This window comes from Polyodon spathula, chromosome 6 (assembly GCF_017654505.1).
Source record: "Polyodon spathula isolate WHYD16114869_AA chromosome 6, ASM1765450v1, whole genome shotgun sequence".
Classification (NCBI taxonomy): Eukaryota; Metazoa; Chordata; class Actinopteri; order Acipenseriformes; family Polyodontidae; genus Polyodon; species Polyodon spathula.
In genome coordinates, this window is record NC_054539.1 from 27,011,843 (window position 1) to 27,030,693 (window position 18,851).

Here is an 18,851-nt window from a genome sequence, read left to right on the forward strand (position 1 = left end):
AATTCCATGAAAATGAGACATCATTTACCCATACCATTCAACTACAATTCTGTAAACTCAGAAAAAGGTTAAGCTAGCGTACGTTGAATTAAATCTCTTCCTGGGGTGCTTTAGACGAGAGGGCCATCAGAAGAATGACTTTGCTGAGAGGCTGTTACGTATGCTAATCCATTAGTACCTATGGTACTTCAGCATCTACCATAAACAAACCTGCAGAAATCATGCTTTATTAACTTTTCTTCATAGTTCAATTATATTTTGTTTCATGGTAGCTGTTCATCGTCACAACGGTGTGCAGAAGACATGGGCCCATTCTTGTAAATATTGGAACCAATTATCTTTGTCAAAGGTGATATGAGCACATGTCTGTAATATAATGAAGAATTTGGGGTAGTACAGCCACCCAGGGTTAAAGCAGAATTCAGATCTGTGGAATGTCAGCCACGAAAAGGAAGCCAGTTTATTCAAAACACACAAAGGCAGACACTAGATGAAGACAGTGACACAAGGTAGAGAGACCTGTGGAACCTGTTTTTAATACATGAACTTAAATCAATTAAACAGTTTTTTAAAAAGCAGTAAAAATTACCAAAATTACAAATAAATGTCCTACTTTATTTTTTTAAAGCATAATCTGTGCCCAAACATTCACTTAGAAATACTGGATTAGCATAGAATGCCTGCTTTCATTGAGTTTTACTAATTTGAAAATGATACAATATAAAAAGGACAGCCATCATCATTGCTCAGCAGATTTCCAATCTACCTGCTTAAAACTCAAACGTGCTGTGTTAATGCCTCCAGTGGCCTGGGGCCCCCATTACTCTGCAGGTAAGATGTATTATAGCAATATACTAACTGTAATCCCTCAAGTGAGAGATGGAATAGTACATTATCAGTTAAATTCAGGGGAAGGAAAGAAAAGAGCCACCCAACTCATTCTGATCCACACTGGGCATTTATAGTCAGTGGTCTCCACCCCACAGTTGCAGATGATTCAACTTCTAAGAACCTCCTATTACACAAAGCTGCTATGATTTACTGCAGCAGTAGGGCCAGGAGACAAAAAAAAAAAAAAAAAAAAACCTGTCAGTGCAAGCTACTACTTGGAGCCCTCAAAAAACCTGACACCCACTTTTCCACAATACTAAATGATGGGGAAAGGGTTTAGCCACCATTTAACTTTCTGTCTGCTTTGCGTTTGAAAATGTGTTGAATCAGAAAAGGTAAGATAAAGAGACCATCTAAGTAAAGAATTTTATGTTGATAGACAGACCGCTAGGAATTTCATCTATGTATCATGTGGACACCAGCTACAAGCACATTTGTAGTCCCTCCAGTATTTGGCATTAGTGAATACGATTTTGTGCACTAGAAGGGTTTGCATTAAAAAAGTGCCGTCTAGCAAGCAGACTTTTTTTTTTCTTTTCACGGTGCTAATATCAATGGACCCAACAGGGATTTGAACAAGTTTTAGTGAGGTTCCCCTGCACCATACCAGCTGTTTAAAAAAAAAAGATTTTTTTTAAATGTCCTCTTATTATATATTTTCAAAATACTGATCATCATGTGACTCTTACAGCATTTTCACAGCTTACTGCTGTTGCTTTCTCTGTGATGCATTGTTGCAAATAATATCAGAACTATTGAGTTTGTTTGGATACACAGTGCACAGAAGGCAACAACAGTAAGTGATGTGAATGCAGTGGCTTAAATAATTGTGTGTGTGTGGAGGGTGATGTGGGGGGGGTAGGGTGCTGCCTGTCTCTACTCCAGTACCCCAAACTCAAAACTGCAAACATCCCAGTTAAGGCAGTGACTTCTGTAGAAAAACTAGAAGTCTCATCTTTTCCACCCAATTATGATGAAAGCGAATACTGCCAAGATAGGAGAGAGCAATGAAACAGGCCTACGTGGCTTTATTCTTTCAGCAACAACCATTTAAAACCTGTACTTCTTCATAAGCTTCTGATTGCAAACACAATATCAGCCTTCCCTCTCCTGATCTACTTTCCACTGAATTATTTTACCAAGTTGACTGGGAAGACCTGGACCTTGTATTTCAACCACAGGCATTTCGACATCCTCACTTTATTTGAAATCTTTAACTAGAAAATAGTGTCATATTTACAAAGCACTAAACAAGAGAAAAAATGCAGACTGATGCTTACTAACTACCCATATTTTTCTGTCAGTGCAAATAAACATTGGTGATCCAGTTTATTCATTTTCTGTTGTTGTTCACCATTACCTACAATATGATCTGTCTAAGGGTCAGTCGAAAGCCAACCTCCTCTAAAAGGACTTTGGCATATATGTAAACAGGATACTTCAGGCAACACCAGTTTACCACTTGGTTAGTGCACGTATATTAATTATCCATATTATTTTTTCCGTGTTCTTATGTAAACCAGGTAATTAAAAACTTTGTATCTACTGAACTACCCTACAGTACCAGGGAATTATTAGTCTCCTATATAGGTTTGCTGGTACTACTGTGTTTACATTTCCCAAGCTTGTTTCCTTAGCTACCAAGCTAGAACGCTTTAGGGTATACTATAAAATGTAGAGGTTAAAAATTATTGGTTATCTTGGTATGCACATTTTTAATCCTCTTGTATGTTATACACGGTTAACCCTAGCACAACTCAGGTTCGTTTAAACCAAGTCCCCCTCAAAACAATGGAACCAATTCCTCGGTTCTGCTTGGATTAAGTAGTTAAACACTAATAGTTTAAGTTAAAAAATAATAAGGGGGGGGGGCAGTTTGTAATCACAGTATGATTGCTTATGTAGGATTGTAAAAATCACATGATGATTAAATGGCAACATTTTAAATAAAACCAACACAATTTCACAAATATCCAAAACCAATGCATTTTGTTACCATCTCTGCATGTTTAAATTAACAACTCAACTGTGAACATAATTAACACTTCCACAAAAAATAAAACACAAAGAAGCGAAATAGGAGAAACACACACATAGTTGGGTTATGTTGTCCAGGTAGTAACACCTATGTATAGGTCCTGCAGCTGTTGATTTGAGAGCGCTGCACAACTAAGGGTTCAACGAATTATTTTGGTAGTTCATTAATTAAAAACATTTAGTAAATGTCTTCCCCACACTTAACATATGGCTTAAGTATCAGAACTATGCGACACAGACAGGAACTCTAGGTGATAAGGACAGATGTCATGACCCTGTGGCATTTGAACTCGGAATGCTGGGTGCTCATGTGCTGCGGCCTTTTCTTCAGAGACACCTCGTTTCCACTTGCGACTGTCAACTCCATTATGTTGCCAACAAACTTTTACCCCTCAACGCAACAAACCTGAGTTTATGATAAAACAGGATGCAAGTGAATATTGTGGTTTGCTTGCCAGTGTTTAGGCAACATTGCTTCAGATTCACTCCTTTGATTTGGATTGGCATAACTTCTAAAATGATTCCCCCAAAATTTTGTACTTAAGTCAAAATGTTCAGCAGATGGAGTTCATCTCAAGTTGGGTGCTTAGTGTAAAAAAGGTACAGTAGCATCCAAAATTAATTCTCAAGTTGGCATTGAGGGTACCGCTAATGAATTTCTCAGACGAGAGGCAGCTCATGTGCTGCCTCCAGGGTTCTTCCTGGGATGGTGGCTGATTCATCTGTAGTGCAAGAAGGGACCTAAACAGCAGAAATCTATTGGAAACAAACAAACTATGGCTGTAGTGGCTTTCTCCCAACTGATTAAGGTTTAGAATACAGAGAGTTTCTCCCTGAGTGTTCATGGTAGGTCTCCAAGGACAACAGAGAGTGTACTTCTAGTAAAACCATTTGAAGGAAAGGTCTTCTTCAGGAAAAAGAACAACATTTTGCCAAACAGGCCCTCACCCTCACCATAAGAGACAGCTATGGGGGCAGGATTTTACTAAGGGATCACCTTTGTACATCTACAAGGTCACTACATCTATATTATCTCTGAATCCTGTTCACGGTTTTAGTTCTGAGCTGTTGATTTTTGTGTGGTTTTTGTTGATTGTTTTTTGTTTTATTAAATTTCAAAAGAAGGTGAAAATAGTCCATTAATCCTTCGGTGTCTTCCACCAATGTGAATTTACATTCACACTTGAACAACATGATGCTTGTGCGTTAGTTCAACAGTTGAGGTCCAAATTTTTTTTTTTTCTGTTTTAAAAAAATACATAATAAAAATACTGGAAGATGTTGTACCACATGTAGCCAGATGCCAAGGCAAGTGACTGTATAAGAAAAAGCCACACAGGGTCGAGGGTCATCTCCTTGGAAACTGCTTCTTTTTGGCCTTTGGGAGGTGGAAAAGCACCTGAAACAAACACAATATAAATTGTTACAATATGAGTGGACAAATGTTCACTGGTGGTAATACATCGAAATATTGAAAGACAAAGATGTATTTCTAAGTGAATGATTGTGGTAACCCATCCGATCCAGCCCCTCCCTTTCAACAAAGCTTTACCCAGGTAGCCTGGACTCTGACATCTAATGAATCAGTATTGAATTAATAGGCTACATTATTAAATTTACCAGACATTACAAACCAAACCATTCCCTCTACGTGATTTGAAGCATGTTTAAGCATATTACCCCCCCCCCCCCCCCCACTCACCCACCCACATAACTGAGGTACAGTTTTTAGACAGTTCACCACTGATCCCAATTCTGTAAAGCCACCATTATTCGTACTAAAAATATCTCGAATAAGCGGCTGACATTAACGAGACATTTGAGGTGACGTTGGCTCACACTTGTTTCTAAATTAAAAGAATAAAATCACATCACATTACGATTAAATGTTAAACACATAATTAAAAATACGAGTCCATTTTTTATTTCTAAACAAAATTAAATTGCTGTTTTTTTAAATTTCTACATGAAATGAAAAAGAATGAAACCACATCTTATCACAAGGTGAGGTTCCTGCGATTTTCTTTGCAGCAGCAGCCTGAGAAACCACAGACTCCATCTCCTTCAAGAGTTCAACAAGGTTTATGCAACTTCCACAAGTCACAGGGTAATTACACGCTCACATACTCACTGCACTGTGCTACGTGAAACTGTGTTGTGAAAAACGATCGCTGTTCATCATTTGAAAATACTGTATCCCAATCAAACGACATATATAGCATTGGGAAGAACCGTCTCCCAGAATTGTATCCCACTTAAGCAGACATCGCAATTACCAGTATCCCGATTATGCGGTGCCGACTGTCTTTTGTAATTTGGTGTCTTGTTATATCTTCTTTCTCTTTGTCAAATGGAGAACTTCTAGTTTCTGTTTTTGAGATGTTTTTTGATCACTTCGATCAAGTCAATGTGTGTGTATGATTTAACACAATCTAAAACTTCTCACCAAGAAATGAATGGGTCACCAAGCACATGATACCCCCAAAAAATGTTAAAAATATGCTGCAACTGAAAATTATTTCTCCAGTAAAACCCGATTTCAGTGTTCTTAAAAGGACACTATTCAGAAGGGCTCTGCATCAGTGCTTTAAAACTGAACATTCACTGCCAGGGTCACTATTGCCAAGAATTCCTGACTACAGATCATTTTTGTATAAAAATAAATTAGGAAATGTAGTTCTAGCTAAGACCTTACAGTAAGTCTTGGGTTATACACTGAACAAAACTCAGATCTAATTCTGGCCTTTTCAGGATGACTGTCTTGGCATTCAGTACAGTTTAAGGCCAAATTAACAAAACTTTAACACTTGACTTATTTTACAAAGTTAAAATTTGTAAATAGGGTCCATTGTTTCAGTTTCTGCATTTAAAAATAAATAAATAAAAAGTTAAATCCTTTCAATCCACAGTTGCTTGTCTAGTTTGGTTACTTAGTGTTGGCTGCTGTTGCTAACAGGGCAAAACTTTGAATCTCTGAGGGTTTCCTGCATAAACAGCTGGGGGAGATACATGACTCATAATACATTGGCATTAACAGCATCTCATGATTTGTGATGTTCTTAAAGCATTATTAATGCAAAAGGACCAGATTGTTCCATGAAAATAAGTCATGGTACTTAGGCGAATGCGTACAGACCTGTTTCATAAAAATGGGCAAGAAGTTCTTCCTTCTCTACAAACCGCTGGTAAAGCCAGTTTGTGAGGGGCTCCGTCTCTATGGGAACGTCTTTAATGGGGTAGATCCTGTTAGGGGTGAGGAAGAAAGAGCAGTCAGTGAAGTGCCAGCGTTACATATTCATGAAAACATCTTCCTTCATTACTACAGGCTGCTGCTCAGAAAAGAACACAAATCACAAGCTGCAGTATTAATTAGGAAACGGCAAGGGAAGCAGTCAGACTGCTCCTTTCAAAAGCAAATTAAGCCATGTCTGGAACATTCCTCAGTGGGAGAGTTATGACCAGTAAAGGACAACAGAAGAGTACAAGGCCAGTATACATTTTCAAAGCAACTTTCCTTCAGAAGTCAAACAAGATAGGGTTTAACCTTTTTTTTATTATTATTATTTGTCAATGATTTCTGTAGTTTAAGCAATACAACTGTAATAAAAGGTAATCTTATATCATAGGTATAGTGTATGTCAGCACTTTAATCTCAAGGGGATTCACTGTAAAGTTAAGACACTATAAAAAAAACATTGTAGTGTGTGCTTATCGCCTTCCGTTAATGATATTGGGAGGGTCTCAAAATGTGCTACATTGCCACTGTATTTATGTATCTTTTCACTTTGCTCATCTACTCAAACCTTTCTTTAATTCAAGACTCACAAATAGCAGAGGGGCAGTATAGAGTGGGATAATGGAGAGAAATATAATTATGAGTGCAAAATCAAAAAAAGCAATGAAGAACAAAAGAAAAAATCGATATCCACAAGCCAAGATTCAAATTTCAAAAGTCGATTTACAAAACAGGGTTGAATGCGATAAAAGTTTTCCTGCAATTCTTGCATTCACTATTTAAGAAACTGTATAGTTTCTGAACCAGGAGCTTTAGCTGCTAATCCAGCCTCTGCCAGATGGTGTCACTATTAGGCAGCTGTGGACTGAGTCTGTATTTATTTCAAACAGGTTCCTGCACAGTGCTTACAAAATGCTGCTTATGTAGTCAAACCTGCATTGCTCATTTACAGTGACCTCTACGATGAAACAATACTAATTTATATGGACTGCTACGACGAAACATTACCCATTTATAGTGACTGCTACAATGAAACATTACCCATTTATAGTGACTGCTACGATGAAACCCGACATATACATTTACCACATTATATCACCTGGAAAAATCGTACAGGCTGGGCGGTAATTGGAACTAATTTGAACAGAATGCACACCTGTGGAATTAACTTAAGCAAAAACAGTTGAGGAATATTACTTTATTACTAAAAATAAAAAATGAAAAAACTTACTATTATTTGACCAGGTACTTCTGTGCATTTTTATGTTCAACAATCATCTCAGATAAAGAATATAATGTTTCCATCCTTTTAGAGGGTTGTGGTGAGCTGGAGCCTAACCCTGCAGACACAGGGTGCAAGGCAGGACTACACCCTGGATGGGATGCAAGTCCATTGCAGGGTAGCCCACACACACACACACAGGACAATTTAGAGTGACCAATCAATGTGAACAGCATGTCTTTGGACTGTGTGAGGAAACTGGAGTACACCCACATGAACACGGGGAGAACATATGAACTCCACACAGGCAAACCCCTAGGCTGGAATCAAATCCAAGACCCTGAAGCTGTGAGGCAGCAGCGCTAACCACCACACCACTGTGCCACCCTACATTTTTTTATTTCCTTTTTTACATTTAACAATGAATGTTCCTGTTCACTGGCAGATTGACACGCACCACCTGCTCACCACTATCCACTGATAATCAAAGGCTAGAGATCAAGAACAGAATAAAGAATCATGCAGACAATAAGAGTTCATTAAGAGCTAGACAGTCTATACAGCAACCATAACTCTCAATCTCCTTACCAGCTAATGAGCGCTGTTTTAAATTGAACAAAAATGGGACCCTTCATTAGACTTCGATTGCATTTTCCATTATCTTTTTGAAATACGAAATTCAAAAGCTCACTATAAGCAGAGTTTTACTGTTAATGATAAAGAAACCTAACTTCCTTGTGAAGCCTGTCCTGTTGTTTAAAAATTGTGGTTTGGTGGCTAATTCTAACATGCATTTTTGAAGCAATATCCAGAGCAGAATGTATATATTGATAAAGACTTCTTGAGCAATGACCCACTGAAAATAATACACACCAGGTACAATAAGTGGAAGTATAACAGACAACACAGCACCAGATTAGGAGTTAGAAACTAAAGTGTAAAAAAAAAAAAAAAAAAAAAAAAAAAAAAAAAAAAAAGATTCATGCATTTAAATCAGCTGCTGTCAGTGGGCTTTTGAAGAGTGTTCAAGAAAGTGGTTCTGGACAGGACAAACAAAAAAAAAACACAGTGCATTCACATACAGAGGGTCCATAAAATATCTGTATAAAATCTGAATAAAAATAGCAAAAACTCAATTAATCAACAGGAGTTGTTTAGCTTTTAAATGTTTGTGGATTTTCTTTGTCCTATGGCCTTGCAGCAGCCCTGAACTGTATTAGCGGACCTGCCTGCTGGTTAGGGATCCACAACTAGCCAATCACCAGCTGCTTTTCTCCACAAGCAAGCACAGCAGGTAGGATGAAAACACAAAACAAACATTTCTCATGTCAGAATCCCGCTTTTTTTAACGAGGGCCTGTGGCAAAGTGGTTAGCCGTGTGCAGGTGCAGGTGCAGTTGATCATAAATCAGACAGACAACGATAATCCAGGTGCAATCGTGGATCATGTTTAGCCGTCTAATATATCACAAACAGTCACAGTAATTAGACATAACAAAACAAACAAACACTTGCAGTATCACAATACACTGGTCCTTTTGGTTCAGCATTAACCATAGTTAATGCTGAACAGATCACAACCACAGATCACATCACTACATCCCCTTTTTATACCGTCAACCATGACCCGTTGGTTAACTAGCAGATCCGTTCCTCAAATCCTCGGATGCCAATGTCGTTAACCTTCCAGGTCAATGGTTTAGTGTACCGTAGCTCCGCCCCCTTTCTAGATGGCTGACTTCCGAAGAACCCTGGGAATGAATTGTCAGACCAACCAGTCCAGGGTACTCTGTTCCCTATACACAGAGCCCCACAGGTCGAGAAGGAGATCTAACACCAAGGATCATTCAATCTCCGTCCCAAAAAAGGAGTGCTACATTTATAGTAAGACTGACTAAAACCAGGTTCCTTCACATATTTATTATCATTATTATTATTATTATTTTTTCCCCTCTTGTGCAATATCCATTTTAATGTCATGCTTCAGGTCACCTATTTCAATTTGTGAAATACATACACAAAAAAAATTTACCAGAAATGAATTTATAGAATTTAGAAATACAAATAGCCTGTTTTTTTTTTTCCTTCTCCCTCACCTATTTAAAATGTCCACATGTTTCTTCACCACAGCAATTCCCCACACAGCTCATGAAAACTGAAGCTCCAGTGGGTATCCCCTGACTGTGTCCCATCCTGCACACCACACAGCCATGCTTTTACTAGGCGAGTCACTCAATGACCCCTAACCCTGGAATTAGAACACGTTTGTCCAAACAGCTAAAACAAGAATACATTTTGCAGTAATATAATTGGGTTACATATTAATAAAATATGACAAGAAAAACAAATGTCCTAAAAAATCATTTTAGAATCATACCTGCTTTCCATGTAGTGACGGAATATTTGCAGATTGTTGTATAAACTTACTGATGCTATTTACAGGTTTACAAAAATGTTAATTCAACAATTTCATGCTATACGGTTTTAGGGTTTTATAACAGGCACTTTAATATATTAAGCAATACAGATTAAAAAGCTGACAGTGCTTTCAACTGAAATGACAGCTGCCTATTACTGGTGACTTGGTATGATACAGGCTACTATATAAAGCAAAGTATACTGAAAAATGTTTAGCTCCAATGTAGACAGTAATTTTAACATAACTTTGTTATCTATTCATTGCTTTTGGTTTTCAATGTTTTTCTCAGTCTAAATGATGGTCAGCTGAAGAAATATCACGCATATGCAACTTAAGCAACTGTAATAAATACAAATAATATTGTATGCCATACACTGGTAGAACACTTAAAATGTCTCCATATTCCCAGCCCTTCATATAAACACAGTTGGTGCTCAAATCTTCCAATGGACTTTACTTGGAATTTACTCTGGACTTGTGTGACGAAAGCAACTTCAGGGCAAAAGAGCAGATTAGGGCATTTGTCAATAGAAATCTGACTTCGAAGCACAGAACTGAGTCTCTGGTGTTGAACAGCTTATAATATACTTTCTCTGTACATAATTTGAGTGTATCCAATGGATGTTAATCACAGGACTCCAGTCACAGATATTACCAAAGGAAAGAAAAGGAGGGCTATGCCACCTACATTTTTCTGACAAACAAAATAAAACAGAAAAATTAAAGAATCATAAATGTGCAATAAGCTGCAAAAACAGCAAAAGCACCGGGATCAGTATGTGAATTTAGGGTACAACCACAACAGATTATGTGCTGCAAATTAACTTGTGTGGTAGGCACTTATTACCGTAATGCTTTCCATTTTGTTAAAAGGAACAAGGTCAATTTTTAAAACAGAAGAATAATTCAGTCTATTGCTGATTCATTCAATGAACACCCCCCAACTTTCAGATGCACCTGTCTGTGTTGGGTTTTGAGGCAGAGGACACCTGCTGTGAAGCCGTCATAAAAGAATGATTTCTAGCTAGTATGGGAAAGGCCTGTTCATATTCCTTCCATGATGTGCAATTCTTTAATAAGAAATCCTAACCCGCCTCCCCCCCTCTCTCCAGAGAATGCATTACAGTTTGAGCTGCTGAAAACCACAGCATAAAATCTGGCAGTGAAGAATGGTTTGTGGTTGCCCCCTTTTCTGAGCTGCATCATTGCAGCTACAAACACCATGATCTAGAAAAATATGTTAACCACGAGTTAAAAACTGCTGCTATTTAAATCTTAAACACATAAAAAAAAAATTATAATAAAAAAAGTATACATGTTATCTGTTTATCAGTCTAACTAAATACCTTCAAACTTATTTCAATCTTTTTGGGAATAATGTTTGGTGCGTCAGCAACGATACACTAAATCACAATAACAAATACATGACAAACCTCAAATTTCACAAGGTGAACATGGTGCCCAACCTTGTTCACAAGTAGCAGATATTCCTTGGGGGAAAATTGTATTCAGCAGCTATAGGTCTACAGTGGCTTGCGAAAGTATTGACCCCCCCCCTTGGCATTTTTCCTATTTTGTTGCCTTACAACCTGGAATTAAAATGGATTTTTTTGGGGGTTTGTATCATTTGATTTACACAACATGCCTACCACTTTGAAGATGCAAAATATTTTTTATTGTGAAACAAACAAGAAATAAGACAAAAAAACAGAAAACTTGAGCGTGCATAAGTATTAACCCCCCCAAAGTCAATACTTTGTAGATCCACCTTTTGCAGCAAGTATAGCTGCAAGTCTGTTGGGGTATGTACCTAAAAGCTTGGCACATCTAGCCACTGGGATTTATGCCCATTCTTCAAGGCAAAACTGCTCCAGCTCCTTCAAGTTGGATGGGTTCTGCTGGTGTACAGCAATCTTTAAGTCATACCAGATTCTCAATTGGATTGAGGTCTGGGCTTTGACTAGGCCATTCCAAGACATTTAAATGTTTCCCCTTAAACCACTCGAGTGTTGCTTTAGCAGTATGCTTAGGGTCATTGTCCTGCTGGAAGGTGAACATCCGTCCCAGTCTCAAATCTCTGGAAGACTGAAACAGGTTTCCCTCAAGAATTTCCCTGTATTTAGCACCATCCATCATTCCTTCAATTCTGACCAGTTTCCCAGTCCCTGCCGATGAAAAACATCCCCACAGCATGATGCTGCCACCACCATGCTTCACTGTGGGGATGGTGTTCTCGGGGTGATGAGAGGTGTTGGGTTTGCGCCAGACATAGCGTTTTCCTTGATGGCCAAAAAGCTCAATTTTAGTCTCATCTGACCAGAGTACCTTCTTCCATATGTTTGGGGAGTCTCCCACATGCCTTTTGGCGAACACCAAACGTGTTTGCTTATTTTTTTCTTTAAGCAATGGCTTTTTTCTGGCCACTCTTCCATAAAGCCCAGCTCTGTGGAGTGTACGGCTTAAAGTGGTCCTATGGACAGATACTCTAATTTCCGCTGTGGAGCTTTGCAGCTCCTTCAGGGTTATCTTTGGTCTCTTTGTTGCCTCTCTGATTAATGCCCTCCTTGCCTGGTCCGTGAGTTTTGGTGGGCGGCCCTCTCTTGCCAGGTTTGTTGTGGTGCCATATTCTTTCCATTTTTTAATAATGGCTTTAATGGTGCTCCGTGGGATGTTCAAAGTTTCGGATATTTTTTTATAACCCAACCCTGATCTGTACTTCTCCACAACTTTGTCCCTGACCTGTCTGGAGAGCTCCTTGGTCTTCATGGTGCCGCTTGCTTGGTGGTGCCCCTTGCTTAGTGGTGTTGCAGACTCTGGGGCCTTTCAGAACAGATGTTTATATACTGAGATCATGTGACACTTAGATTGCACACAGGTGGACTTTATTTAACTAATTATGTGACTTCTGAAGGTAATTGGTTGCACCAGATCTTATTTAGAGGCTTAATAGCAAAGGGGGTGAATACATATGCACGCACCACTTTTCCGTTATTTATTTTTTAGAAGTTTTTGAAACAAGCTATTTTTTTCATTTCACTTCACCAATTTGGACTATTTTGTGTATGTCCATTACATGAAATCCAAATAAAAATCCATTTTAATTCCAGGCTGTAAGGCAACAAAATAGAAAAAATGCCAAGGGGGGTCAATACTTTCGCAAGCCACTGTATAGGTTTTTTTCTCCAATTTCAACTATCAACAATTTTCAACTTATTAAAGTTGAAAAAGGTGCAATGCTGTGCCTAAACCAGTCTGTTAATGTAGTGTAACACAAGTGCGCAAACCGCAGAAGAGTCAATAAAGCACTCCTCACATATGCTGCTCCAATGCAAACACCCTCTGCCCTGCTTTGAGGATGTGTTTATCAGCTGCATTTGGAACTTAATTCTGGGGCTTCACAGACTTCTGGGGCTGATCTGATCCAGATTTTAAAGAAAGGCTTTTTGATCATTTCGCTCGGAAGTTCATCATCTTAGAATTCTCAGATCACTTGCAGGTCCACCTTTGACAATGGCGTGTCTTCCCAGAACCATTAAGTCCAGACCTGCACTAAACAAAGTGACTGGGAGGCACTCGCAGTACAAAGGAACAATGAAATAAACCACAGTGCTGCACATGATTAGCTTAAGTGATTTTCAAAATAATGTGCACACTCACAATGGACCTCTTCTACTCTCAGTATGCAAACATACTGTACAAAGAAAAGGTAATAGTAACAGAAATTAGCAGGGTCAGCAACACAGAACCCATAGTTCCTCTTAATAAAAATAACAAAATTATTGTTCACTCTCTGGAACCTCTCCTGGTTGTTCACATTTCACTTATGTATTTATGCACTTTGTGTGTATATGTATTCTATGCCAGCTATGACTAGCAAATGTACACTAGTATTAAACAAACACAGCAATGAAAAAACACAACTACCTTTCTTGAAATGGTGGTTAGAAGTTATTACTAATGTGAGACAGTCTGGCAGAGCTCTTAGCTCTGCCAGTAAAGTGTTGGTGTTTTGAGTGTGTTTTGGTGGTGGTTGGCAGGGATGGGGTTAATTCCTGTCCCTGCCAAAAACATGAGAGAATGTGGCTGCTTCCAAACAGAATAATTGGTGATAATTGACAGCAGCCACATGCTATAAAAGGAGAGCTCAGAGCTCCATTAGGGTGATGACCAGGGAGCTGGAAACAAGGAGGTTTTGCTGCATGAGTCTCAGACTTGGATTCAGACCTAGACCCAGACTCAAACTCAAACCCATGCCCTGTTCACACTAGCATTTTTATACCGGTATTGTTGCAGAACTGTACCGAAACAGTAATGAAACATCTGTCCAGACTGGAGTTCTTATCGGTGTCGTACTGTATCGGTACGAATCTCAAAAAAGAGTAGGTTTCAAACAGGTACTGTTTCGATATGACTCGGAACAGCTTAAGTGTGGACAGTTAAGTCAATATTCTGAAGCATGCTTTACAGTTTAAATACTTTTAACAGCTTTTACAGCGAGCAGTACCTTTATCATGGATACATAAAAAAAAAAAGCCAAAATAAGTGACAAAACAATCTCCACAAAATGAATGGTGATTGCAGAGCAGTGTCACTCTACAATAAAATCCCTTGAGAAGGAATATCAAAAAGCAAAAAAAAAAAAACATGCATTCCCAAAGCCGTGATGCAAGCACATTGTCTTCATGCTTTTAAAGACGGCTAACTGTTTTCGCCTTTTTGTTCGTCTCATCATTTCGCGTTCTGCTCGTCTCAATAATTATTGAACACCAAAACAAACTACTGTACATGGACAGGATGGCAAAACATGCTGTATCATATAACAACTGATCAATTTCTAACACAGGTGACAGTGGTCGTCATGGAAACGAGTTCAGAAACTGAAAACTGTCAATTTGAACACACATGAATGTGGACAAGGTATACTGCAACTGCATCGGTAATGTACCGGTATTGAAAAGTGAGTTAGGACAGAAAGTGGTTTTGTACCGGTAGATTCTATACCGAAACAAACTGTACTAGTATCGTACCGATACAAGTGTGAAAAGGGCTTCAGACTCAAACTCAGACCCCTGTACTTTTATGTAAAACCTCAAGGTGACAGTGACAGACTTGATGAGGGATTTTCTGTTTCATTTTTTGTGCACGATTTGTTTTTGTTTAACTTTTTTATTGAGATATTAGCAGCTGTACATGCAGCAACGGTGACCACCACCCATAGCTACTGTAGAGTCACTTCATTTCAAGGAAATGTATCACAATAAGGGCTTTGAATTACACATCCAACTGTAAAAACTCAACAGTTAACCTATTTATTGGATATGGATATTTCTGACCAATGGTTAATGATTTTCTTGGAGCGTGCCAATAATTTTCTGATTCTTATGGACTGAAATTTATAGACACACACACACATACAAACGAATTAAATAAAAAAATAAATCCTGAAGTGAGATGTGAAACATACAGTGTAAGATTGTTTTCCCGAGCTGCACATCCCATAAACTTGTACAACTTTCTGGCCTGTATATGCCATTGACCAGAGATATTAAATCCCCCTCATCTCCTGCAAAATAGAAATAATCTGTCATAGCTTTACTTTTTGTTTCATTAGAGCTGTAATTTTATTCCATTACAGTATTTAGTGTAAGTGTGGACCACCTGTCTGCATCGTGTCTTGTCAGGACTATAAGGTCATAATGAAACTGGGGAAAGCAAATTCCTATCCAGACTGCTAGAAGTGAGCCATGCAGACAGAATTATCACATGATTTGAATGGAATGAGAAATGCTCTTCAGCGCTGACAGCTCTCTAAACAAGCGCAAAGCCACGTAAATGCAGATTTAGAGAAAAATGCTAACATAATATTGGAGCAACAGAACCCAGAACCACTCGAAATAATTTCAAACACCATAAAATAGTAAGGGGATGTAAAAATAAAAAATAACATTTGAAGCTATACTATTTTCAAATGACTGTTTTAGAGACTGTTCTAGATTTCTGTTTAAATGGCATGAAATTCTGTTCATTGCAGTGTCCGTTAAAGGGTTTGTGATTATATTTTTTTTATGTGCTTTTTATATAACTTTATTTGAACTGAACTCTTATTATTTTCGGATGTTAACAAAACATCTGTTTTGTTTTGTTTTTGGTTTTTTCTTGCCTAAGTGCCCTCGTTCAACTGGTAAAGCTCTCAAAATCAACAGATTGCTTGATATAGTTTACTCATTTGAAAATCTCTATGATGACCAAACAGCCTGCCTCTACACACATTGTTAATGCACTCATGTAAATTACCCACACAACACTTGAAAACCTCAAAACACAAATGGACATATGTTTCAGTATCTAAACTGAATGAATGAATTTAAAATGCACTGCCTAGGTCTAAAAAAAAAAATCTGCAGACCCTGAACAAGCTTTTATGTGTTTTGAAATGTTTTTAATCCACTTCAGTCTGCTTTTGTAGCAGGTGTACGTGTGCTGACTCTGATCAGAAACTTTTAAACATTCTAAATAAAGAAATATATAAAAAGACAGGAAAGGCTTATTGGCTAAAAATATAACATTTGCTTCTGAAATGCCTAGCACTAGCTGTTGTAACATACTGTAGACAGACACTGACAGATGAGAGGGACAACAGGGCCATATAACAGCTTTGTCCCTCTGTTGTCAATGTTATTAAAGGAAAACAAACACAGTCTGAAATGCAAGAAATCTACATAAATACAAAACATGGTGTTGGTAAAGACTTTGAGCAACTCTCTTCAAGTTCAAGTCTCAAGTTCAAGACTTTTGAGCGACACTCTTCAAGTTCAAGTCCGTGACAGCTTTGTATTTGAATTCCTCTGCTGGTACTGTGTGTGGCATGACTCCCAGATCCTGATCCTACCACACAGGATTAGGTTCTTTAGTGTTTAGGTGAGCAGGTTGACCTCCATTTGGAGAAACAAGATTCACCAATAATCCTTTGCTGCCAAACACAAGCGCATCCCTCAGTATATTTAAAATCTAGAAGGTCTGACTAAAGCAGAGACCTGAGGTAGCCTACTGATGCCACGAACGCAGGGGAGCTGAGAGCTGTGTAACTGCTGGAGGGGAGTCTGGGCCTTCCTGTCTGCTAGAATAAATGTTACTTAGCAACCTGGGGGCACATGTTAGCATGGCTGGCAAGAAAGTCATTGGCTGAAGAAAAGAGATTTTCAAGATACCACATCCATTATACACAGATCAGATTCCAAAATACACCAGGTGGCACTTAATATGCTTGGAGATGTTACTTTGTCACTGATCTCAAAATCTGCTACTCAACCCAATACACATGCTTAAGATAAAATACAACATCCTCAACCTGCTTCTCACCTATACCTATAAAAGATAACCCATTCAAGCTTAATCAGCGTGCATGGCAATGTACAGGCTGTTCACAACGTCCTCTTACTCTCGTGGTTTTTTCCTACACTTAATTTGTATTTTTTGTTGCAGGTGAGTTGAGTGTGTAACAAGCTGTCAGAGATGCATGTTATCTCTGCTATGAGAACGGTGGTACTCCCACCAATCCTCTGGACATCTAAAGTTAAACACTTGTACTGAATACAATTAAGTACAATAATCTGTTGCATACCTGACTACAGTGGAACCAGAGTAAGGGTGGATATGTAAAAAGGCAGATTAATCAATCCTGTTTTAAATACCATTATACACAGCTGCAACAGTTACTATATTCACACAATTGTTTTGGGATTCAGCTTTTATTAGGGAGCTCCCCTACATCCCTTGTTTAAAAAGTCACAGGGTATTAATGCTTGTAACAGGGTAGCCATCTGCCATGTGAATGCGTGCATTTGCTGTTGAGTGACAGGTAGGAGATAGAGCGGTTGAAGTTGATATGCCCTGCAGACGAACAGGATTTATTTACATATCAACACACTGAACAGCTCACGTGACACTACCACGGACCACCTATAACACAGTGCATGAAAACTTTGGTAGGATCTACAATATCTTAACTAATCTTCAATAATAATCTAACGTTGCTGAAGAGGTTAACCATAGCGGATAACCGGCTAGGGCAGATATGCGATGGGTGGGCACGCAACAGATTACTGTACTTCTAAATACAGTTATCATCATTCTTCCACATGTTTCAGTTGTTAGTCAGTACAGTGCACTGTAGAAGAAAAAAAACATGGACGTGCTGTACTAAACTGCATCTTGCTTTTATCTGTTTGGTATCTTTAGACAGTGATATTGCATCCACTGTTTGCCTACACTATGGAATTGAAGACATAGGGTTAAAGAAGAGGTTAATTTCATCATGTTATAACCTACTACTAACATTATGTTTTTTCCTGAGCTTTCGCATTTTTTATATTTTTTATACAAGTTAGTAGACCTGCATTATGGTGAAATACAGGAACAATTAGGATTCAAACTGCACAAGCACTATCACGATAGTCACCCCAGCTCTGTTTAAAGCATGGTTAATTTTCATAAAAATTCTACAGAAGCAGTGAGCTTTTAGTTTATCTGTAGAGGCAATACCGTGTCAACGTTGTTTTATTGCTATTCCGAAAATCAGCTGAAAGCTGACTAGAATACATTCTGCAGACCTGCATTTCCAAATGACTGCCAATTAGCTGCAAAACAACTGCAGTCAAAGAGCAGTTTATTTTTCTTGTACAGTAAGACAAAGTACTCAGGGGCTCAGCAAGAATGCAACTTTTGAGAAATACCAGATGGCTGTTTCTGTCTTTTTTCTTAACCTGAACAGTTGACAAGAAAGAGAGTGATGTAGAGGCACAAAGTCCAGAACTGAAAAACAGAAACGTTTTTTTTTTTTTTTTTACTGCAAGAGGAAGCCAACTTTCATTCTCAATAAACCAATCAAATGAACCATTAAACAGCTATGGATGATTTACAGATGACATCTTTACATGGTATCAGAACGATTGATCTGAAAAAAGCCACATAAATGTTTACCAATTACCTGATCGGTGACCAGGTGACACAGTGGCAATCTGGGGCAGGTCATGTTTGCAACTGTCTCGT

General features: G+C 38.4%; 1 protein-coding gene across 1 annotated transcript in view; it reads right to left on the bottom strand.

Annotated features, from left to right (window-relative positions):
* Window positions 1-700: 700 nt before the first annotated feature.
* Window positions 701-18,851, bottom strand: part of LOC121317085 (acyl-CoA:lysophosphatidylglycerol acyltransferase 1-like) — a 79,807-nt gene continuing 61,656 nt past the window's right edge. The window contains exons 6-7 of the mRNA XM_041252678.1: window positions 6,065-6,171; window positions 701-4,327 (exon numbers count right to left, since the gene is read on the bottom strand). Of these exons, the coding sequence (XP_041108612.1) occupies window positions 4,176-4,327; window positions 6,065-6,171 (259 nt within the window). The 3' untranslated portion in view covers window positions 701-4,175. The remainder of the gene's footprint in view (window positions 4,328-6,064; window positions 6,172-18,851) is intronic.